General features: G+C 40.2%; 1 protein-coding gene across 1 annotated transcript; it reads left to right on the top strand.

The window, feature by feature from the left end:
• Nucleotides 1-1862: 1862 nt before the first annotated feature.
• On the top strand, nucleotides 1863-25328 carry lmod1b (leiomodin 1b (smooth muscle)). Its single transcript, XM_057844869.1, has 4 exons — nucleotides 1863-2248; nucleotides 11810-13104; nucleotides 16595-16898; nucleotides 24285-25328. Exons 1-4 carry the CDS (start codon nucleotides 2024-2026, stop codon nucleotides 24309-24311), a joined length of 1851 nt encoding a protein of 616 aa, XP_057700852.1. The 5' UTR covers nucleotides 1863-2023; the 3' UTR covers nucleotides 24312-25328.
• The last annotated feature ends 256 nt before the right edge of the window (nucleotides 25329-25584 follow it).

Below are 25584 nucleotides of genomic sequence, written 5' to 3'. Positions count from 1 at the left end.
CAAATAGAACACTAAGTGAAGAAATAATTAGCACAGAACATGAATTTCGATTTATTTACATCTGTAGCGCTGCAATGCATGCTAGCAGGCATGTTGGATGACAACAGTGTTGACAGCAGCTAGCATTAGAGGTTGACTCTCCAAGAGAACAATGATGGCCAAATGAAGCTTCCTGAAGCTTCATTTGGTAACCGGTAACCGGTAACATTTTATTTGACCATGAAGCTTTGAACCAATTAGCTCCAAAGCTTCATGGTCAAATAAAATGTTACCGGTTGATATTTTTTGGGGTAAATATTCCATAATACAGTGAGTATAGCTGCGGCTTATAGTCCGGTACGGCTTATCTCAACAATTGTCGTTTTTGTGTCAAATCTGGTGGGCGGCGGCTTATACTCAGGTGCGCCTTATAGTGCGAAAATTACGGTGTATATTAGACATTCGATCAGGATGCCGATCGATCGGGTCCGATCACGTCATTTTCAAAGTATCAGAATCGACAAAAAAATATCAGCCATGCCTTTTTTGAATATATATATATATTTTTAATTAAATCGTTTTCTAATTGTATTTAACGTTACAGACATAATATGTTACACTCATCCAGAGTCTTTAGTTTAGGCTTAAGGTAGGGTTATCAAATTTATCCCGATAACGGCGGTAATTAATTTTTTAAAAAATGTATCACGTTAAAATATTTAACGCAATTAATGCACGCACTGCACGACCCACTCACGCATTGTCGCGCTCAATCTGTAATGGTGCCATTTTACCAATATAGAGAGATAAAAGGCAGCATAAAATGATTAGAGAGAATTTTGGCAGCCTTTGGAGCCTTTTTTTAATTGGCTAAAGCCTTACAATCCCTCTCCCTACGATTAGAAATATCATGGGAAGCAATGTGGGGAAACAAGGTAGCAATTGATCTTTTTCTTAACACCTTATGTTATTTCCCAACGCAGAGAAGATATATCAATTGGTAGCACTACGCACAGTCATGGTTCCACTTCCCATCATGCATTTGGGCATGGCTACAGTATCATTTACTGAAAGCTGAACAAATACACTAGATGGCAATATTTAGTCACAATATACAAAGTCACAAGTATTTTTATCCGTGGATCCCTCTCATAGAAAGAATGTTAATAATGTAAATGCCATCTTGAGGATTTATTGTCATAATAAACAAATACAGTACTTATGTACTGTATGTTGAATGTATATGTTCGTCCGAGTTTTATTCATTTTTTTCTTAATGCATTGCCAAAATGTATATGATTGGGAAAAATTATCGGGAATGATTGGAATTGAATCGGGAGCAAAAAAAAGCAATCGGATCGGGAAATTTTGGGATCGGCAGATACTCAAACTAAAACGATAGGGATCGGATCGGGAGCAAAAAAACATGATCGGAACAACCCTAGTATATATCTGAACTCTTTATATAATGAATTAAGGTTGCTTAAAGGCTGGTGGGGACAATTTCAGCATCCTGACAAGTTGCGAGTGTTCAGTCCCTACCGTCCCTATGCAAACCTACGCCCTTGGGTAGTTTAGTCTGAAACAGATGAACTGACGGTGTTTGACGTCCAATCCAGCCGCGTCAATGGTAGTTCATGAAGAAATATAATTTCCATTCACAAAGATTTGAGCCATTTGAAGTGCTCTGAGTCCCCCCCACAAAAGTAAACAGAAACCAAAATGAACCAAAATAACAATTGTGTAATGAGAGGAATTGTGTGTACACTAAGTCACATCTGGCACCTCAGTAAACTGCCGCCCTTCCTATTCCCTTTAAAGGAGTGCACCATCCTCCAAACATGGACATGCACTTTCCCAGGATTCCAAGGAATGTCCCAGCCTCTCAGCAACCCTCCGTCACTGCTCGCCCCTCTTTGCAAGCATGTGAGTGCGTCCGGGACCCACGCCTCGCTCTTTCTGGACGTATGGGGATCATTTTGCCTGAAACTTGTTTAATACCTTAATTTTTTGAGTTTGAAATTTTAAACATCTTTTCCCAAGTATGTCCAGACGGAAGGTGAGAGGTCTGACCCGGATGGGGCGGCAGGTGAGCGAGGACCCAGACCTGGACACGCTGTTGTCCACACTCTCCCCGGAGGAGATGGAGGAGCTGGAGAAGGATATGATGAAGGTGCCTGACATCAACCCGGAGGACGGCCAAGTTGTCACTCAAGACGACAACAACCGCCGGGACACCAAAATTTGCCATAAAGATGACGCAATCCAGGTAGATTCTTCTATTGATTCTCATATTTTAGGTAATAAATAAAAATGTGGCAGTATGCTGAATTGCGCTTTTAAGTTATGGGTTGTAGGTTCGAATCAAATCTCGTCTTCATGAATTTTTGGTTCATGGAAGACTTAAAATCACTGGCTGGCATTGACGACGATAGACGTCCAATCCATTTGAGCTGGGAGTGGCTGGCAGCATCTCTCCCAGTCAGTGTATTTGCTGTGTTAGTGTAGCCAACAAGCTTTAACTTAATCTCCAGAATTAAAACTTTACAGCCCAAGATTTAGTACACCAAATGAGGGGTGCCATCTTTGTTGCGTAGTTATGGTTCTCTTGGGCGGGCCATTATGTCGAGCTAAAAACCTTCCAAATCGTCTTTTTTGAGACCCTTAATAGCAAATATTTGTATTTTTTTCCTTTTTACCTAATTTAAATGTATTTGATTAAAAGAAAAGAAGAGGGGGGAAAGTTTTTTTTTTTTTTTTTTTTTTAATCCCTACGTTTTATTTTTGTAATTTAAAAAAGAAAAAAGAAACAGGATTTTTTTTTTTTTTTTTTAATTTCATTTTTAATATTTTATTTAAATTTTTTACATAAAAATAAAAAGGAAGGGTCATTTTTTCCAATTAAAAAGAAAATCTAGTCATTTTATTAAGAATATATACTATACAGTGATCCCTTGCTACTATGCGCTTCAAACTTCGCGCCCTCAGTCCTCGTGGATTTTTTTTTTCTATTTAAAAAAAACAACAACAAACAAACAGCTGAGCTGTCCTGAGCCGATCGCGTAGTCACACTCTCCCTTCCTTTCCTAACTCTCCCTGCTCTTTGTTCGTCAGGCCGTGCACTGGAGTTGCTTTTTAAAGTTAAAGATGTTGACAGACGTTTAATGTTTGAAGTTTGCTCCTCTGGCGAGATCATCGCATGCGTCAATCATCATTTAGCTTCTTAAACAGTTGCTGTGGCAACTCATTGTGTGTGAGCGAGCAGTGGATAGGAGTGAGTGTGAGTGGACTCGCTCAATGAAGCATTTAATAAAGCCTAGCATTTTTGTACTACTTTATTCTTGTTTAAAAATACTTGTATTGAGTTCATTTTGCCTACACTTATAAATTAGTTAAAATTTTCTTTTATCCCAGCCAGTATGAAACATTTCAGGTAAATAAATCACCTACTATTGGAATAAGATAAGGCTGGGATAAGAGGAAATTCTGACCAATTGTTGAAAAATAATTCGGGACAGTAATATAGTTAAAACTTATCATAATTATTACTTTTGAAGTGCTAAAAAAATATTTAAGAATATATACTTTTTTTTTTATTATACTTTGGGGAAAAAAAGGAAACATGTCTTATATGGATCTCTTTCCAATGCTAAATCTGTACATTGAACACACACACACACAATTTAAAAAAAAAATTTTTTTTTTTTATTGCGCCACTTCACTGTTTTTCACTTATCGCGGCCAGGTTCTGGTTCCCATTAATTGCGAAAACATTAGGGCTGTCATAATTATCACGTTAACGGGCGGTAATTATTTTTTTTAATTAATCGCGTTAAAATATTTGACGCAATTAACGCACATGCCCCGCTCAGACATATTTAAATGACAGTACAGAGAAATGCCCACATGTTAATTGTGTTTTATGGAGTTTTGCCGCCCTCTGCTGGCGCTTGGGTTCGACTGATTTTATAGGCTTCAGCACCCATGAGCATTGTGTAAGTAATTATTGACATCAACAATGGCGGGCTACTAGTTTATTTTTTGATTGAAAATTTTACAAATTTTATTAAAACGAAAACATTTAGAGGGGTTTTTATACAAAATTTCTATAACTTGTACTAACATTTATCTTTCAAGAACTACAAGTCTTTCTATCCATGGATCGCTTTAACAGAATGTTAATAATGTTAATGCCATCTTGTTGATTTATTTTTATAATAATCAAATACAGTCCCTATGTACCCTATGTTGAATGTATATATCCATCTTGTGTCTTATCTTTCCATTCCAACAATAATTTACAGAAAAATATGGCATATTTTATAGATGGTTTGAATTGCGATTAATTGCGATTAATTACGATTAATTAATTTTTAAGCTGTAATTAACTCGATTAAAATTTTTAATCATTTGACAACCCTTATACAGTGGGGAGAACAAGTATTTGATACACTGCCGTATCAAATACTTGTTCTCCCCACTATATATATATATATATATATATATATATATATATATATATATATATATATGTATATGTATATGTATATATATATATATATATATATATAGTGATCCCTCGCTACTTCGCACTTCAGTCCATCGCGGATTTTTTTTCTTTCAATTAAAAAATAAACAAATGCAATATTTTATAGAGCTGTCCCGATCCGATGATGTAGTGTCTCAAGCAGTGCACTGGAGTAACTTATCAAAGTTAACGATGAGTGACAGACGTTAAGTTTGATCTTACTAGAGATGCTTGGGGGCCGAAACTTTAAAGCGCCACTTGCGTCAATCATTGTTAACTTGTTAAACAGTTGCTGTGGCAACTCATTGTGTGTAAGTGAGCAGCTTCAGCGGATTTGAGTGGACTCACTCAATGAAGCATTTAATCAAGACAAGCATTTTGTTTTATTCTTTTTTAAAAATAAGTCAGTAACATGTTTAAAACCTATCATAATTATTCCATTTGAAGTGCTTAAAAACCATTAATTAAAATATATGCATAAAAGTTTTTTTAAAATTATACTTTGGGGAAAAAAGTGCAAAAAACATGACTGATATGTATGTCTTTCCAATGCTAATTCTTGAATAAATACAGGAACACATTGAAAACACAACCAAAAAAATATATACATATATATGGCGGAAAATACTCAGGTGACTTGAAGTTCAACTCTGAGACCCCCAATTTGGCCAGATTTCAAAATTGTCCGATATGCATGTGTTATGTGCATCATTGGAAAGCTTAAAATCTCAATTTTCTGGGAGAAGAAAAATTTTGACCAGGAGGTCATTTTAAAAAAAACATTTTTTTAAACAGCAAAACCCTAACTGGAGGTGAGCGCACGCGAGAGCAGAATTAAAGACGCCACGATTTTAACAAGATAATATCGTGTACTTATACCTTTTCGATCCAAAAACTCCATGTAGCATGTATCCCCGAGTGTCAAGACACAGCTGTGAATGGCCACAGCCGGATTTTTGGGGGATTTTATGGATGAAACATGGTCATATAACAAGGGTCGCAATGCAGTAATCGCAGACAACAAGGAGTGGTCGAGATTTTCTTTTTCATACACCCTTTTAAACGTTTTTTAAATTTTTTTTTTCCATTTTTCTTTGTTTGGATCGATTATTTATCATTTAACATATTGGGGAAAATGCGACAGTAACAAAAAAAAAAAAATACAATTAGGCGATAGCTATGAGGTAGATAACCGTGACTTATTTACAGACGCAAATTTTTTCATTGTGATGTCATTGTTTAAAAGTTTAAAATAAGCGAGTGAGTAATTTTTTTAGTGGTTTTTTTTTGTTTTTAAACAAAATATTATACATCAGTTAATGATTCTAAGCTAAAAATATCAGACATTACAAATAATAAATATAATTACTTACCTTCTTTTTATGGCTAGGTTGAAACAAAAGCGGTTGCGCAACGTCTGTAAATGGGGGTTTCCAGGGTAAAATCGACAAATTAAAAATAGTTTGGGGGCTAAATGCGCCATGAATCTGCTATGGCAGCATATATACGTATTGTTCTATCAAACACAACAGTTCTTTTGGCTTAAAATGCAGCAGTTTATTTAAAAGAAGGGTGCATAAGCAGAAACCGCTTTTTCCGTCTTGTCTGTGTTTTCCCCGCCATATATTTTGTGGGGGGCCGCTACTTCACGGTTTTTCACTGTTCGCAGCAGGTTTTGGTCCACATTAACCACGAAAAACGAGAGATCACTGTATATAATTTTTTTTAAAGAATACTTTTCTGTTGTTCATTATCTTTCATTGAAGACTACAAAAATTTAAATTAGAAACCTGAAGTTGATGGGCGTGATTTACTTTCATGACACAAAATGGCGGGTTGTTTCTGCCCCTCAGTCCACGATTTTGACACCAGTGCTATTAGAGGAAGTCCACATACCAACGATGGTACAACTACCAGCTTTGAGAAGCACTGGTCTTTTAGTTTGACATTGAACAGTAATTTGTCCATAAGCACGCTGTGATTGGCTGGCGACCAGTTCAGAGCCAACCCTGCTCCGCTCACCCAAAGTCAGCTGGGACGAGCCTCTGAAAACGGATGGATGAAAGTCGAATGCGAATCTAACGAGCACATCGGCGTGTTATTTGCGAGGGCGGATTGAAGCAAAAGGCCAGCTGGATCCATCAGATCCTTAACGGTGCTCCTTTGGGCCTCCAAAAATATTGTTGACCCCTCCGAGGCCCGATTTGACATTCAGCTCGTCGCAAACAAATTCCACTTTCACAAGCTGGTATTCCTTTAGATGTCTTTTTATATGATTTAAATCGAAGCACCACGGTCCATCGTCAAGGGAGTTTATATGCACTCAGTTGGGCGTACGGCTCCTTAATCCTAGGCCTTGGTGGAATTCTTCGCTTGATCGCTCCTACACTCACTGCCTTTTAAGGATGCGTCCGCTAGCCCGGCGCGCCGCTGGGCTCGCAAATCAAACACTTGGCGAACTTCAGCCATTGAAAAAAAAAGATGGCCACTATAAACACATGCTGCGTCGTAGACTGACGAGGAGACGAACAGCCGTAAAAAGGTTGTCCACACGTATAGATAATCAGGATGGATTTTAGTATCTGTCCACACTTCAAGAGGCTTGATAATAGGAGGTTTTTCAAAGTTGATTTTAGGTGATTATCATCTAGTGTCAAACTGCTCGACAACCATAAATGCTTACTTTAAAACAAACCAAATGCGTCAAACAGTCAAAGCCAGGAAAGATTAGATAATTATGAGAGATTATCCTGTGGTGTGATGAGCATTTAGAAAAAAAATTCTAACCTGCTTGAAAGAAGAGTCGGTTCTTACAATTGTAAATAGTTGTGGGAACCTCTGAGTACCTCACGATACAAGGCTCACATTTAAACAGCGTTGTTTTTGGCAGGTTTTTAAATAAATACTTATTACTCAAATTTTAGTGAATTCTAAATCTGTTATTCTACAAGGGGTATTCAAAAAGTGATGCACCCAACTTTATTATGTACAAACAAATTATAATAGCAACATGTATTATACATCAAAAGAAAGGTACAAGTGTGAGGATTACATTTTTACTTCTCCACATAGTCTCCACCTCTCTCAAGAGCTACAGTCCACCTATGAACGAGGGCATGTATACCAGTGTTGTAGAACTCAGCCGGTTGATCTCTAAACCAATTCTTGATGGCAGTTTTCACTTCGTCATTGCCATATCGGTTGCCCTGGAGTCCTTCCTTTATTGGACCAAAGAGGTGGTGGTCTGACGGTGCCAAATCAGGAGAATATGGCGGATGTGGTATCACAGTCCATCCAAATGAAGTGATGACCTCCATGGTCCTGATGGTTGTGTGAGGGCGTGCATTGTCATGCTAGAGGAGCACATTTGCCATGTCCAAGTTAGGCCGAACACGTCGAATTCTTGCTTTGAGCTTCCTAAGAGTCTCAATGTATACCTCAGAGTTAATGGTTTCCCCCTTCGGCAAAAAACCCCACAATGATTACACCTTGAGAATCCCAAAAAACGGTGGCCATAATTTTGCCAGCTGATTTTTGGGCCTTGAACGTTTTGAGCTTATCGGCTATGCTGGCTTTACCCACCTCTTCGTGGTCTTCAGTACTAGAGCTGGGAATCTTTTGGCACCTAACGATTCGATTACGATTACGATTCAGAGGCTCTGATTCGATTATAAAACAATTATTGATGCACCCCCCTCCTTTTTTTTTTTTTTTTTTTTTTAATGTTTTGTACATTAGTTCCAAAATTGTTCAAAAATACTCTCAGGCTAAACCACACTACTATTTCAGTATCAAGTTAACATATAGAAGTAAACAAATATACAAAAATAACAGTAAATAAAAAACTCCAGTCCCCATTCTGTATCAGCAGCTTTAAACTACATTCAATTTATTTAATGTTGTGAATCAACCGTAAAGTTGTTAAAATTGCTCCCGTTATTCCATAATTTCCCTTTTGTCTACTTTCGACATGTGAAAGTTTTGAAACTATTTTAAAGATAGATTCAAGTCAATATTTTACCGATTTAGGAGTATTTTAGATAAAAAGTTAATTAGGTTTGCTTGGAAGGTTCGCTACAACAGCCTTGCAGGGAAGTGTACTGCTTTAAGATGGCGGCCGTTTACTAACACCCGCATCTAGCTTTTTGTAGGTGTGCTGCTAACGCTACCGAGTCTATATAGCATCTAGTCCTATATAAATGATATCTACCGTAACATTATGTGGATGTACTTTGTAGCAGCTTTTCGGCAGCAGTCAGGTATGTTGTTGTGTGTTTTTTATCTCGTGGCATGAGTTGAGCGAGAGCCGTGAGTTGAGCATTGGCATTACCCGAGGGGCCGGGGAATGAGAAGCATGATGTTTAGCTACTCTCGCTCTGTTCCTCATTGACCGCACGGCGCGCTGAGTGTGTTGTACTTCCGCTTTACTTGGCATATTTCAGTAATCGGAATTTGGATGTTTGTGAATCGTTCTCGAATCTTCCACGGCCGAATCGCGAATAATCTAAGAATCGGAAATTTTGCACACCTCTATTCAGTACTGTTTTTAAATCGCAGCACCCATCTTTTTACAGTACTATAGTCTATGTTATCATACTTGTAGACATTTTCCATCCGGGGTTGAATTCTCCGAGGGGTTTCTCCCTCTGCAACAAGGAATTCGATTACAGCTCTTTGTTTCTGACGAGCTTCAAGAGGGGCAGCCATTTTAGAAGCTAGTTTAAGCTTTAAAAATCTGAAAATAAGAAAAATATAACAATATATAACAATCGCAAGAAGGTTTGTCCTATCATGTTTGTGCCAAATATAAACAAGATTAGTAAAATCCTGTACGAGCAATGCACTTGAGTGCATTACTTTTTGAATGTCCCTTGTAGTTTTATTCAACAAATATGAGATATTTTAGTCAGTAAAAAATAGTTTGAAAAAGAAAGGTTTTAGTCTGGTTTTAGTGTTAAAAAAACACCAATGTAAGATCAACAATTACAGTACTCTCTTAGCTACAAGTTAGTTAACATGCTGACTTTAGCTGCGCAAACTAGCTAAAATATTAGCCTGAACATACACCAAAATAGAAAAGTTTTATGTAGTCTGACAAACCACACGCAATTAGCGTCTAATAAAATCTACTTTGCATTTTCGTGACAAATCGTCTCTTCAGACGTAAACCGACAAAAGTCTCGGTATGTTTCAGTCATCCAAGTTACAGTGAAGAAAGTAGGTACACTGCTATTGGCAAGTTCTCCCACTTAGAAATCATGGTGGGGTCTGAAATTTTCATCGTAGGTATACAGTATGTCCACTGTGAGAGCGATAATCTAAAAAGAAAAATCCAGAAATCACAATGCAGGATTTTTTTAACAATTTATTTGTGTGATACAGCTGCAAATAAGTATTTGAATACCTGAGAAAACGAATGTTCATATTTGGTACAGTAGCCTTTGTTTGCAATTACAGAGGTCAAAAGTTTCCTGTAGTTTTTTCACCAGGTTTGCACGCACTACCGGAGGGATCTTGGCCCACCCTTCAGTCAGGTTTTGAGGCTGTCGCTGAGAAACACGGAGTTTGAGCTCCCTCCAAAGGTTTTCTATTAGGTTTAGGTCTGGAGACCGGCTAGGCCATGCTAGAACCTTGCTATGTTTCTTACGGAGCCACTCGTTGGTTTTCCTTGCTGTCTGACAATGTGGTCATAGTCATGTTGGAAGACCCAGGCACGACCCATCTTCAATGCTCTGACTGAAGGAAGGAGGTTTCTCCCCAAAATCTTACAATAAAGGGCCCCAGTCATCGTCTTTTTAATACAGTGCACTCGTCCTGTCCAATGCGCAGAAAAACACCCTCATAGCATGGTGCTACCACCACCATTCTTCACAGTAGGGATGGTGTTCTTGAGATAGAACTCATCATTCTTCTTCCTCCAAACACGGTTAGTTGAATTATGACCAAGAAGTTCTAGTTCACTCTCATCTGACCACAAAACCTGCTCCCATTACTCCTCTGCATCCTCCAAATGGTCATAGGCAAACTTAAGACGGGCCTTGACATTTGCTGGTTTAAGTAGGGGAACCTTCCGTGTCGTGCATGATTTTAAACCATGACGTCTAGTGTATTCCCAATAGTAACCTTGGAAACCCAGGTCCCAGCTCTTTTCAGGTCATTTACCAACTCCTGTCATGTATTTCTGGGCTGATTCCTCACCTTTCTTGGGATCATTGAGACCCCACGGGGTGGTATCTTACATGGGGCTACACTCTGATAGAGATTGACCGTCATGTTTAGCTTCCTCCATTTTCTAATGATTGTGCCAACAGTGGACCTTTTTTCACCAAGCTGCTTGGCAAATGCACCGTAGCCCTTTCCAGCGTTGTGGAGGTGAACAATTTTGTCTCTGGTGTCTTTGGACAGCTCTTTGGTCTTGACCATGTTACAGGTTTGAGTTCTACTGATTGTATGATGTGGACAGATATCTTTATGCTGCCATCGACTTTAAACAAGTGCATCTGATTCATTATAATACATGGAGTGCGGGTAGACTTTTAATAGGCGGACTAACAGGTCTTTCAGGGTCCAAATTCTACCTGATATACAGGTGTTCAAATACTTATTTGCAGCTGTATCACACAAATAAATTGTTAAAAAAATCACGGATTGTTATTTCTGGATTTGTCTTCTTAGATTCTCTCACAATGGACATGCACCTACGATGAAAATTTCAGACTCCTCCATGATTTCGAAGTGGGAGAACTTGCAAAATAGCAGGGTGTTCAAATAAGTATAGCTTGTTATACGTAATTGTCGCTAAAAAAAGAGTCATCAACAAAATATATTCGTTATTGTCATCATAGACGATAGAAACCCGTTCCACAAAGGTCTTTGTTTAGTCTAGCACAGACAGTTTAACCAATAAGGTTTCAGCTGAAATAAGCAGCACCTGACTGCAATCACCTGATAACACTCGTAAGTGAACAGATTGGTGAAAAGGTGTCGTTTTCATTGGTTGAACGGAAAACCTGCACCCCCTAGGACCTTTGTGGAATTGTTTTGACACCTGCGATTCTATTGGCACACAAAATATTGCGATATATCACCATATCGAGCCTTATAAAAAAGCGGCACCCTACGAAAAAATTGTAATTATTATTTGATTTCTTCTTTGTATTTTACTAAACTTTCTCTGCGCTCTGGCACCACACTGCCTCTCGTAGGTCAGTCTTGGAACTACGACAGATGTTGAATGGTGAAAGGATTGTCTGAAATACACGGCTGCGTGTTAAACATGATCATATTTGCTCCTCCTTACAGATTGAATCCAAGAAGGAAAGTTGGAAGCAGGATTACCCGAAGAAGACAGGCCTAAGTCAGGAATGCAAAGATGACGCAGGAGTCCAAAGACGAGGAGCAAACGAGGTCAAAGAAGGTGGTAGGGAAACAGAATCCTCTAAGGACGACCAAAGTCAGCCCCCAGTGGTCGTGAAGGATGAATGCAAGGAAAAAACGGCATGTGAGGACAGCGGGATGACAGACAGACGGGAGAACCGCGAGAGTAAAACAAAAGACATGATCTCTCGGCTGCAGGAGAAAAAGAAAGAAGACATCCGTAAGGAAGACTGCAGGAGGAGGGATGACACTAAGACCAAGGACATCATCTCTAGGCTCCGCGAGAAGAGTGAGAAGAGCGAGAAGGAAAGCTGTAGGGAGCGGTTGCGGAGATCCGACAGCTTCAGGACGCAGGGATTAGTTTCTAGAATGCTGGAGAAGCAGCAGAGCAAATCCCAGGAAACTCCTGAGGAGAAGAACCCCCGGGAAGAAGACAAGAAGAAGACTGCTCGCAAGATGGAACGGCAAGCCTCCGTGAAGGAGAATGCAACAAGAAGAGAAGAACTGCTCAACCACAGCGATCACGTGAAGGAGAAAAAAGTAGAAGAGGAGAAAACGGACAACAGAGAAGAACTCCTCAACTGCGTGGCACCGACCGCCAAAACAAAGGCGGAAGAAGGTGCGGACGACGAAGACTCCAGTATGTTCGACGAGCTCCTGGAGCAGGTCCGAAGCAACGACCCTTCCTTGGTGGAGCTCAATGTCAACAACTCTGAGGTGATCAAGACCAAGACGCTGATGGAGCTGGCCGAAGCCCTGCACCGCAACACCCACGTCAAGAAGGTGGCGCTAGCTAACTGCCGCGCCGATGACCACGTCGCGTACGCTGTCGCTGGCACGTTACGCCACAACGCCACCGTCACCAGCATCAACTTAGACTCCAACCATCTCACCGGCAAGGGCATCCTTGCCCTCATCCAGGCGCTTCGCTACAACTCAACCCTCACAGAGCTGCGTTTCCAGAACCAGCGGCACATCTGCGGAGGCAAGACTGAGATGGAGATGATCAAGGTGCTGAAGGAGAACACTACCCTGCTCAAACTGGGGTATCACTTCGAGCTGGCCGGTCCTAGGATGACCACTACGAACATCTTGAGTCGTAACATGGACCGCCAACGGCAAAAGCGCTTGCAGGAGCAGAAGGAGGCCAGGGCTGGGAATGGAACCGACAAGAAGGATGCGCTGGAGGTGCCCAAACCGGGTGGTGGAAGCTCTCCAAGGTGTGTGACCGTAAAAGCGTTACTATTAAATTAACTTGGCTGCCAACCCTCCCTTCCAAAATGGATTTGGCGTCTAGCGTCTCAGTTTAAATGAATTGGGCAGGGCAAGGCAAATTCATTTTTATAGCACCAATTAACACGAGGTTCATCAATGTTCTTTACATCACATTAAAATCAGCAAGACACAGTTAAAAACTAAAACATTTCCGGGGAACAGCACAAATCATACACTACTATTGGAACTGTAAGGGCAGTTTGGGATATGCTGGAGTAAAAAATAGTGATTTCCGCCCAGCTCTAAAGGAACTACCGTAATTTTCGCACTATAAGGCCCACTTCACCACAAGCCACCACCCACCAAATTTGGCTTGAAAACGGCATTTGTTCATACAGTACATAAACAGCACTGGACTATGAACCACAACTGTCGCCACTGTGTTATGGGATATTTACACCAAAAGATATTAACCTGTAACACTTCGTTTGACAGCGGCATCATACGACTGTCATAAAACCAAATTAACCACCATTGCTTCAAGAAGCTTCATTTGGCCATCACTGGTCCCTTGGGGGAGGCTGTCAACCTCTGCTGCCACCTGCTGTCAACACAGTTGTTGTCTAACATGCCTCCCAGCATGCGCTGCAGCGCAACAGATGTAAATAACAATCAAAATTCATGTTCTGTGCTAATTATGTCTTCAGTTACTGTTCCAGTTGTTTCATTAATTGCTAGGTATGGTATTTGGTAACACTTTATTTGACAATGGCGCCATAAGAGATCATCATAATCATGGTATGACACTGTCATGAGCATCAATGAATGCTTATAACATGTCATTTAGTGTTATATGGAAATTTTATCTCATTTTTGAATGGATGTAAAAGATCCAAGCTGGACATACTGTAAATGGAGTTAGTGACATAATTTGCCGGATGATACTTAATGACATCTGTCATAAGCATTCAGTAATGCCCATGATTGTGTCTTGTCAAAATTATGACAGTCTTATGACGCCCCTGTCAAATAAAGCGTTACCTATTAACCCAAATAAATCAACAAGTAAGCCGCACTGGACTATAAGCCGCAGGATTCAAAAAGGAAAAGAGTATAGCAGTTTATAGTCCGGAAAATGACGGTAATTGTTTGAGCAGACGTCAGATTTTCAAGTAATCTGTTCCACAGTTGAGGAGCATAATAACTGAATGCCGCCTCACCCCATCTTGTTTTTGGAACACAAACAAAACAGTCCCAGAAGACCTAAGGTCTGGATGCTTTGTAGGGATCTAGCAAACCCAGCATATATTTTGGTCCAAGGACAATAAGTGCCAGCAGTAAGATTTTATTTTCTATCCCTTGACTCGCTGGAAGCAAGTGCTGAGATTTCATGACTGGTGTAATCTGGTCGAGTATTAGTGAGGACTGAGTGATTTTTATAAAGACCTGTAAATATGACATTGCAATATTCCAAAATGCTAAAAATGAAAGATTGACTATTTTTTTCTGTCTTGTTCAGACAGAAGCCCTTTAATTCTGTCTATGTTGTCAATGGCAGGCAATGAATTACCACCAAACAAACCACCAGGGTTTGAATCCGTATTGTCAGTTAAGCGTGCCGATACTGAGCTAAGATTCCAGTTGAGCTTCAGATGCCGGTATGCTCAGTTCTCTGGAAGTAAGTAACCTTTAGGGCTGCAGCTATCGATTATTTTAGAAGTTGATTAATCTATCATCTAGTTAGTTTGGATAATTCAGTAATCGGATTAGGAACATTTAATGCATTGCAGAATAAAGTTTAGGAAATGTAAAATAACAACTTGCTAAGATTGCACTTTCAATAGAGCATTAAAAGCAAATACAAAATAAAATTCCAGAGTGTTTCTTCAAACTATGCAGAATTGCACTTTCATTTAAAAATACATTAAAATACCTGAGTTTGGCCTGAAACAGTATAAAAAAGATCTGCCAGCTTAAATGCTATAAAATGATATAAAATTTTTACAATGCTTTTAACAAGTCGTTCGAACACATATTCCCAACAAAAACGCTAAATATACATATAAATTAAAATTATGAATGCATAAAAAAAAACATTAGCTTAAACAAAAACTTGCCTTGTGTTGGTCTTAACAGGGAGCAACTAGATCCAGCCATGCTAAATAAGTTATGTCATATTCACTGTTGCCACTAGAAGGCAGTGTATCCACCCAGATCAATAAAACTAAATGCAAACACTTTCAAAACAAACCATTACAACGCTACTTTAATTAAACGAATACTCGAAGCAGCAAAATTTAATTTGAATATTTTTGTAATTGAATTACTGGAGTTAATCAATTAATCGTTGCAGCTCTAAAAACAACTATCTTAATAGTAGATTGTTTAGAGACAGCGTTGACCTAAAAATTGTCCAAATACTCTTTTTTGACCTCTTAATTTTAAATATTCTTTTATTTATTTTTTAAAGTAGCGTTTTTTTTTTGTTTTTTTTTACATTGTTAAGTAGAGGACGACTGATATGGGATTCTCAAATGCCGATTCCGATATGTAAAAAAATTTCAGCCAATTGCCGATATACAAAGCCAATTTTGTAAACCGATATTTGAGACCGATATACTGTACTTTTTTTTAAAGCACATAGATCATGAAAGGCAACAAAACAAAAACGGCTAAACATATCTATAAACTTAATTACGAACACATAAAAAACATTAACTCACACAAAAACCTACCTTGTGTTGATCTTAACAGGGAGCAGCTGGAGCCAGCCATGTTAAATATGTTATGCCATATTCACTGTTGCCATTAGAAGGCGGTGTATCCACCCAAATCAATAAAATTAAATGCAAACACTTTCAAAACAAACCATTACAATGCAACTCTAAACGAATACTCGAAGCAGCAAAACTTGAAACTTTTTTCTAATCGAATTACTGAAGTTAATCGATTAATCTTTGCAGTACTACTAACCCTCTAGTCAGGATGCTCAACTGCCAAGATGACCATGTAAGTTTAAATAATAATTCTAAAGTTGCATTTTTTTCAACCACTATCTTTATTTTATGATGAAGTTTAAAAATTAATTTATAAAAATCTACCGAACAATTTACGGTTACTGAAGCGCTTAACAAATTTTTCAATGTTTTTTTATGGTTTTCACGTTTTCCTTTTTAACTGTAATATTCTGGCAACCACAGCTGATCTATATTTTACCATAAATTCAATGGTTTCTTTTTTTTTTTTGGGTTGTTGCATGGACTGTTATCTCTCTAGCAATGTATCTGATAGGTGTGTCCGTAAGAGCAGTCACATGTAAATCGCAGATAAGCCTCGCCACACCCAAAACTAGAACTGAAGAAACCTTTTGAATTCAGTGACACTTCTTTAATGATCAAGAAGAGTCTAGTTGCCAACGGTTACCAACATCCCAACAGATAGCCCAGTTCTAATCATTGCAATCACTGAGCTCACAAAATGATTTTTATATTCCAGAAATTCCACAACATGGAGCTCCCCAATGGCGTCCCCGAAACCATCCCCGATGCCCTCGCCGATACCTTCGCCCAAGTTGAGCCCCAAGAGGGGAGCAGGGGCCCCTCCGCCGGCACCGCCGCCCCCACCTGGTGGAGGGCCCCCGCCTCCTCCGCCTCTCATGCTGGAAGTGGACTCTTTGCGGAACTCTTTGACACCGGTGTCAAGGAGGAGTGTAGACGGGAAGAGTCGAGGCGGGGCCAAGAACTCCAGGGACCAGCTGCTCGCCTCCATCAGGGGGAGCAACATCCAACAACTCAAGAAGGTAAGGTCAATGGCACTGACTACTGATATCTGTCAACCCGAGGCTGTTGGCAATCTTACAAATAGTGACGTATGCCCTTACAAATTGGTGACTAATCTTACAACGTCGTATATAAACAAAAATAAAACTCAATTTTTAAAATAATATGAATTTATTGGTAATATTGTAACATATAACCTGGTGCAAGCAAAGAACAATCAATATCTTCAGCTACATCATGATTACTAAAATTTAACAGTGACTTTTGTTATAATTGTATGTAGCACTTTTGGCAATTTCTGTCATGTCTTTTGATGGCTGCACTTCAGCTTGCAATTCAGTTTGACTTGAAGGTAGTCCATTAGTGCATGGGTCCCCAACCTTTTTTGCACCACGGACCGGTGTTATTTGGGTCTTTTTTTTACGGACCGGTGTTCTGACAAATTTTGCAACCCATCAAAAACTGCAGTGATGCAGTTCTGCGCATGCGCGTAACATCGCCGCAAAATGCGCAAATGCAGCGATAAGAAAGTAAACACTACAAACTTTCTTGAAAGAAAGGAATATTACCTTACGTTTGATCATGAAAGGACTTGTAGAAAAGTTCTCCTCAGATACATCCTGCCATGTAAGCTGCACACAACAACTTCACACCGCTCTCACCTAGGGGTGTGCCATCTTAGGCACCCCACGATTCGATTCGATTACGATTCAGGACGCCACGATTCGATTTTTAATCGATTATCGCGATATCGTCTATGATCGCGGTTATCGCGGTTATCACGATTATCGATGCATCGTGCGGCACTGATTACTAAAGCAGCCAAGCAAATTTATGTCCATTATTTATTTAAAATATCCTTATGATTCAACAGGAAAGATGGAATAATGCCCATACAACAAAAAGCTGCCCTTAAGCTGCTTTTTTATTTATTTCGTTTTACAAGAAAGTGCAAAATGCTTAACTATTTTAAAGGGAGTACTCATTTCTCTCAACAATGCAATGAAATTTACACTGGTGGAATGAATTCGACATTTTCTGGACACAAACAAAGTGTCTTTAGAAATAAGACTTCTTTTAACCAATATACTTTGTTTTCACAGTGTTACCTCTTGGAGTAACAGGTGGAAATCTCAACTGGTCTTGACACTGCTACACTCACACTCATTACAGCGCGCGCACTTTCTTCTCTTTCTATTTCGCATGTTTGTAGTGTTACCACTGTACTTTATCATGGTTTTACAAGTTCTGCATATGAAATACACGTTAGCGAATTAGCTCATTAGCTTAGCGCTCGGCGCTAACTATTAACATCTCAAAAACAACAACAATAAAGGCTAAACAGTACAAGAGGGTTCTTGTACTCACCTCTTATAGATGCACACGGGTCTTAGCAACACACTCAGGATATTTTTTTTAATTGAAATGCCTTAAAACTACAGCTGGTCATCTGAAAGGCAAGGAGCAACGAGCAAAGAACTATCTCTCTTCCCCTCTCGCTCTAAAAATGCGCACAAAAGCGCGACCGGCTTCTGGTCCTGCCTGCCATATACACAAATTTATTTTCCAGTCTTTTAAAAAGGAGTAAATCTATCTTCCAGTAACTGGGAGCATCCATCATAACGTTGTGTGTGCGTCCGTTAACGGTGTCCGGGCCGCAGACGTGTCTTGAATTTCGTTTCGCTACGAGCGTTGTTAGGAGTGAAAATAATCGTTTTTTAACCTTTATGAATCGTAATCGAATCGTCACGTGTCGAATCGCGATGCATGTAATAATCGATTTTTTGGAACTCCTCTACTCTCACCATTAACGACTTCGCCTTGTCGTTAAACATTAATTAAGAAGCCCGCTTCACAAGATACGATGTTGGAAGTTGTAGCAAGGTTTTCAATGCTCTTGTAGCGATGTCAGGATATTCCAGAATGACTTTAATCCAGAACCTCGGTAGAGTTGTTGTCTCAAATGTACGTTTAATAAGGTCGCCGTGATTTGCTATCTCTACAAGTTGATCTTCCTGTTGCACAGACATGCTCGAATCACTCGATTTATTCACAAACGGGTCACGAATCCACTCCTTCGCAGTTCGTGGGTCTTCGAGGTTGTAGGCTCGTCAGGTGCCCTTTTCGCCGTAAAAATATCTCCAAAGATGTCTGTTTTTCAGTCATAATTATTTCCGGGAACAAATGTGCTGCGCCCGCGGCCTAGCAATACGTTATTATCGAGGACAAGCGCACATAGATATATTATATGCACAAACAAGATGTACTGCTAGCAGTCCAATCAATGGATTTCTATGACATTATAAACTATCCAGTAGTATTATATCTAGATTAGACAGGGATATTGGTGTGTTAAGCAGGGGCACAGGGTTAATTCAGCCAGAATGCGGTCGTTATTAAATTATTATTTCTGTGCGGCCCGGTAGCAAATGTGCCCGGCAGATGGGGACCCCTGCGTTGGTGTATCCAATTATAAACTAAAAAGGTCAATTGATAGAATTAATTTACCGATGCAATCTTTGAGTCAGGGAACATTTTTTTTGCTAATTCTGAGAAGTGATCAGCAATAGTTGCGGGAAAATTGTGTTCGGTAACAAACTGGCAGAATAAAATCTCCGCTTTCGTCACTTTTCATTCTGCAGACTTCATCTTTATGACCTGTGTTGTTAATCTTACTTTAAAAAAGTAATTAATTACAGTTACAAATTACTTCTCCCAAAAAGTTATTGAGTTAGTAACTCACTTAAGTAACTGGTGTTACCTTTCATGTTTTTTTTTTGGTCATTTTTTCAAAAAACAAAACAAAAAACATAGTAACCTTTGCTATGTTTGGAAGTCATTTAATGTTGTGAATCAACCGTTAAAGTTGTTAAAATTGCTCCCGTTTTTGCATTTGCTCTCTTCTGTCTACTTTTGACATGTGAAAGTTTTTAAATTGTTTCATTTTTTAAAGATAGATTCAAGTCAAGATTTTGCCGATTTAGGAGTATTTTAGATAAAACGTTACTTAGGTTAGCTAGGAAGGTTCACTACAACAGAGCCTTTCTGAGAAGTCTACTGCTTTAAGATGGCGGCTTTATTCCAACGCCACAGAGTCTGTCATTTCGCATGCAGTTCTATATGCATGTGATATCTAGGCGTAGATTGTAGGCTGTTGGCTACAGTCAGGAAATATTGGAGCCACCTAGCCTAGCATCGCGTTTGCTACAGCGTCACAACAAACACTCTTCTCTCTGACTTTTCTCGCGTCATTCAACCAACGAATCGCATCGTAACGCACATTTTCTCATTGCCGAAACGGTGACAAAATGCGAACGGAGAAAAAAAACCCATAATGCACGAAAAACGTACGATTTTGAACGTAAGGCGTACACATTTAAAAATTTGTGCTCACTTGTACAAATTACGCCGAAACCGTACAACTTCACAGGTATGACTACTGGACCTGCCTTTTTTTTTTTTTTTTTTTTTTTTTTTTTTTTTTTTAAACCTGTCCTGTTCAGCTGTTTGACACAGAGAATGGAAGTCTAAGTGCCCGGATTCTGAACAGTTTTAATGTTTCACATTGAGAGTCTGACATACTCCCATTGTGATCATTCAAAATACCTTTTTATTATGACAAAGCAGCGAACAGGAAGGGATTATGGGGGGACAGAAGAAAAGAAATACAAGAGAAGAAAGAAAAGAAACACATACACAAACAACAACAAGAAATACATTGAACATCTAAACTAGTTACTAATATGCTGGTGCTATCGTCAGCGAGATGTATTTCCGGTTTACACCATGTGGGGGCCTATTGGCCGGTGAAAGAGGAGAATGGGGGTGGGGGTGTCTATAAGACTATAAGCTAAGTGATTGAAAGGGGTAGAGTGTACACAAATCAGTTCTGTGATCTAGAACCCAGTAATCATGTGAATCTCTTATGAGTGTAAGCCCGTTGGCGACCAACCCTACGCCGCCGCATCGCCAATCCCGGCACCGGAACCCCCAACCCGAGCATGCCCTACCACATCCAGCAGCACGCAAGCCCCACCGGGCGCGCGACAGCCACGCAAACGGGCGGAGAAACCGCGTGGGCGCCAACCCAGGGCCACGGCCCCCCCACCCAGCCAGCCCATGCGCAGCCCATCCCTCCTCCCGCCGCCCAGCAAAGGAGCCATCGCCCCCCCCCCCCGGGACCCAGGGTGGTCCCCCGGGCCACCCGCGCGCCCATCAACCGGCCTTCAGGGATGGCAGGAGGGGACGCATCACCAACCCCACGCCTACACCCACCCCCGCCCTCTCACCCGGGCCACGAGCCACAGCCACAGCCCCCCAACCGGCACGGCACGCCACGGGACCCCCAGCGGTCCACCAAGCCCCAGGCAAGGCAGGGTCCCCCGCCGGTGCAGGCGATACCCCGCTGATACACCGGCGCCCAGCCAGCGACCCGCGACGGAGCGCAGGGCGGATGCCCAGCCAGAGAAGAAAGGGGAAGGCGGAGGCAGGAGAACGCCCAGGAACTGCCATGGGGCGATGCAAGATCGGAGACCCGACCCCCCAACCCACTCCCGCGGCCGGCAGCTGAGGCAGAGGGGAGGCCACACCCCGGGAGCCACAGACCTGGACCTGCCTTGTTCAGACTGGCTGCCAAAATCTGATTTTTAGCCCATCCAGATAATATCTGGACAGCTGATTTGTAGTCTGAACAGTCACAAAGCACAGAAATCAGTTTTTTCCAAGACCTACTGAAACCACATACAGGAAATAGTTTCATATCAGATACGGACAAGATGCTTCTAAGGCTATGTCAACACAGGACAATATTTTTTAACTGTCCACACTACGTTTAAAGCAACACTAGGTAACTTTTCAACCTTTATAAAATATTTTCATAATATTGGTGACGTCGACTGGCAACCAGTGGGATGGGACCTCTTTTATATCTTGAAAGGGTCCGTATCACTTTCACTGGCACTGATTAACTTTGAGGAGGTTGGCAGGAACCTTGCCACACACAAAAAAAACCTACAAATGTTCTGACTGCTTTACGGCGTACGTCACTTCGCCCTTTCCGCATTAATTATAAAGACAGAAGTCGATGCGAAAGCTTTCGCGAGAATTATGAAAAGAGAGCATCAACAACAGTGGGGGAAAAAATGAGAGGCTACCAGGATGTACAGAATAAACATTGGCCCGGCTTTCAATCGCTGGCAGGACGCCCCCCAATCCCACCCACCCAACCAAATTCGTCAGCGCTGATGAGTTCGGGTGTGGGTGTTAGCTACACTAAACCACATGATTGCTAACCGTCAAATGATATTGTTTAGCCACAACTGGATTCATTATCTTTTTACTATTCATCCTTCACACAGCCGCTGGAAACAGAAATGTTGTTTAGTCCATGTGCATGCAACCGGCAGCACATCACATGAGTGACACAACCAGACACTGTTACGATGCAGGCTAACTACACGTAAAATGTCACACATTGCGAACATGTGATGGAAACTATTGCGCATTTTCAGCACATTCTTGTTTCGTCAGACGAAAACTGGCGTTAGGCTCTATGTTTTAGTCTCCCAAAACAAATTTTTAGCTCGTTATCATCTCATCATCGTCACGTAAAAAGTGTCCGTTTACAAAATATTTTCGTTATCGTCATTGTTGACGAAAACAACACTGACCATTTGATATCTTTACATTTGAGCAAAAATATGTGTGCTATTGTGCTGCTTCTGTTTGCACTGGATAGTTTTAGGTTACAGCACTTTTTGGCACCCCTGCAATTCTGTCAGATAATGTTCAATTTCTCCCAGAAAATGATTGCTATTACAAAGGCTTTGGTGGTAATATCTTCATTTTTTTCTGCTTGCAATGAAAAACCAGAAAAGAAAAAGAAAAACAATTAAATCGTTATCATTTTACAGAAGACTCCAAAAATGGGCCAGACAAAAGTATTGGTAGCCTCTACCTAATACTTGGTAGCACAACCTTTAGACAAAATAACTGCGAACAACAGTTTCTGATATCCATTAATGAGTTCCTTATAATGTTCTACTTGAATTTTAGACCACTCTTCTTTGGCCAACTGCTCCAGGTCCCTGAGATTTGAAGGGTACTTTCTCCAAACTGCCATTTTCAGATCTGTCCACAGGTGTTCAATGGGATTCAGATCTGGACTCATTGCTGGCCACTTTAGAAGTATCCGGTGCTTTCTCTCAAACCATTTTATAGTGCTTTTTGATGTGTGTTTTGGGTCATTGTCCTGCTGGAAGACCCATGATCTCTGAGGGAGAGCCAGCTTTCTCACACTGAGCCCTACATTATGCTGCAAATGTTAGTAGTCTTCAGACTTCATAATGCCATGCACACGGTCAAGCAGTCCAGTGCCAGAGGAAGCAAAGCAACCCCAAAACATCAGGGAACCTCCACCATGTTTGACTGTGGGTACTGTGTTCTTTTCTTTGAAGGCCTGTTTTTTTTCCTGGAAACTCTATGTTGATGTCTTTTTCCAAAAAGCTCTACTTTTGTCTCATCTCACCAGACAACATTCTTCCAAAACGTTTTTGGCCTTCTCAGGCAGGTTTTGGCAAACTCCAGCCTGGCGTTTTTTGTCTCTGGGTCAGAAGTGGGGTCTTCCTGGGTATCCTAACATAGAGTCCCTTTTCACTCAGAGGCCGACGGATAGTACGGGTTGACACTGTTGTGCCCTCGGACAGCAGGACAGTTTGGATGTTAGTCGAGGTTCTTGATCCACCGTCCGCACAATCTTTTGTTGAAATCTCTTGTCAATTTTTCTTTTCTGTCCACATCTTGGGAGGTTAGCCACAGTGCCATGGGCTTTACACTTATTGATTACACTGTGCACGGTGGACACAGGAACATTCGGGCATTTGGAGATGGACTTGTAGCCTTGAGATCGCCCATGCTTCCTCACAATTTTGCATCTCAAGTCCTCAGACAGTTCTTTGGTCTTTCTTTTTTCCATGGTCAATGTGGTACACACAAGGACACAGGACAGAGGTTGAATCAACTTTAATCCATTTTAACTGGGTGCAAGTGTGATTTAGTTATTGCCACCAGTGTTATGTGACACAGGTAAGTAACAGGTGCTGTTAATTACACAAATTAGAGAAGCATCGCATGATTTTTCAAAGGGTGTCAATACTTTTGTCCGGCCCATTTTTGGAGTTTTGAGTAAAATGATAATGATTAAATTTTTTTCCCATTCTCTTTTGTGTTTTTTCATAAATGAAGCTATAACTACCAAAGCATTTGTAATTGCAATCATTTTCTGGGAGAAATCAGGCATTATCTGACAGAATTGTAGGGGTTCCAGTACTTTTGGCCAAGCAGTGTAGCTTAACCACCACATGAGAACACTAATGATTTCCTCATTCGTTTTCTCCTTGACCCAACAGGTGCCAATACCCAAGTGGCTGCAGTGAGTTTTCCCTGTGACACGTGGAATTTAAGAACGTGAGAGAACGGACATCTCGCCGCAAGGAACTCAAGCCTCCCTCAGGCGAAGGGGCCTTCTCGCGGTACTGAACGACGAGGCCGGCTTTTTACTCTGAAGTCATCCCCATGGAATACTGGACCAAAAGAACCCTTGCGGATAATGGCTGCAACAATGCTTTATTTTGCGGTCAGGGTTTCATATCGCTCTTCGCTGTTCATTTTTTTGCACTATTAATTATTATATGAAGTACATTATACTACATATTGGCTCATGTATGAATGTGAGTACCTTAGCAACAACTAAAGCAAGACCAACACCCGTTTGTAATATTGAACCCTACACATGAAAAGGAAATAGATCCATCCAAAGTGGGAGGAAAATATCAGGGGAAAAAAGCAACCTGACAGCCTGACTTTACCAAACATATTAAACCGAACACGTGTGCCTCATTGTCAACAAATCTCAGGCAAAGTTGATTTGGAAAAGCACGTTGAAGCTCGGCAATAATTAGGTTATCAGGAAGTACGAATCCATGAGAGTTGTACAGAATCGTCTGCGCTATTATGTAACGTTCTTGTAATATAGCTTACTGTACATGTTATGACGGCTTGTGTCGAGCTTCCTGTTGAGGGACGTCAAACCTTTTTAATTCAAAGATGTCAAGGCACTTCTTTATTTTTTTTCAATTTTGTGATGATGACACGCATTGCTTACGGAGTTTGTACGTGTTCAATAAAAAGCTTTGCTATGTTGCTATTGACTCACAAAATTGAGTTTGTAAGAAATTTCTCGGCTGTTAACAAATGTTCATTTACCCCTCCCAGTCAAAATGTATTGGCTGTCAATGGCAGTCAATGAGTTAAAAGTTATTGTTGAAATAAGTCCACACTTTATGAGCAGTTGTGTTTTCGGCCTTCATTTTTTTCCAAAAATATTTGAATAAAAAGAGTAAATAATCTGCAACGCTTGTGCTCTTTTTTCATGTAGAAGATTGCAAATATAGACATTAAGATTATTTTTGAGTAAATCAACTTTTTGAACAAATTTTTTATTAAAAAAAATAGTGTTAAACCATGAATTTAAAAAAAGAACATTTTGGGATTAAAAAGTGTTATTCAATTAGTTCAATTAGGGTATAAACAAATTAAATGTAATTTTTGAAGATGTGAAAAATCAGGGAAAATTGGGATATTCATTTATTTTGAATTGGGTTTATTAAAAATATTTGGTAACTGTGAATATTTGATTGGTTCTTGGCA

This window comes from Corythoichthys intestinalis, chromosome 9, assembly GCF_030265065.1.
Source record: "Corythoichthys intestinalis isolate RoL2023-P3 chromosome 9, ASM3026506v1, whole genome shotgun sequence".
Taxonomy (NCBI): domain Eukaryota; kingdom Metazoa; phylum Chordata; class Actinopteri; order Syngnathiformes; family Syngnathidae; genus Corythoichthys; species Corythoichthys intestinalis.
This window is presented reverse-complemented; position numbering and strand designations above follow the sequence as displayed.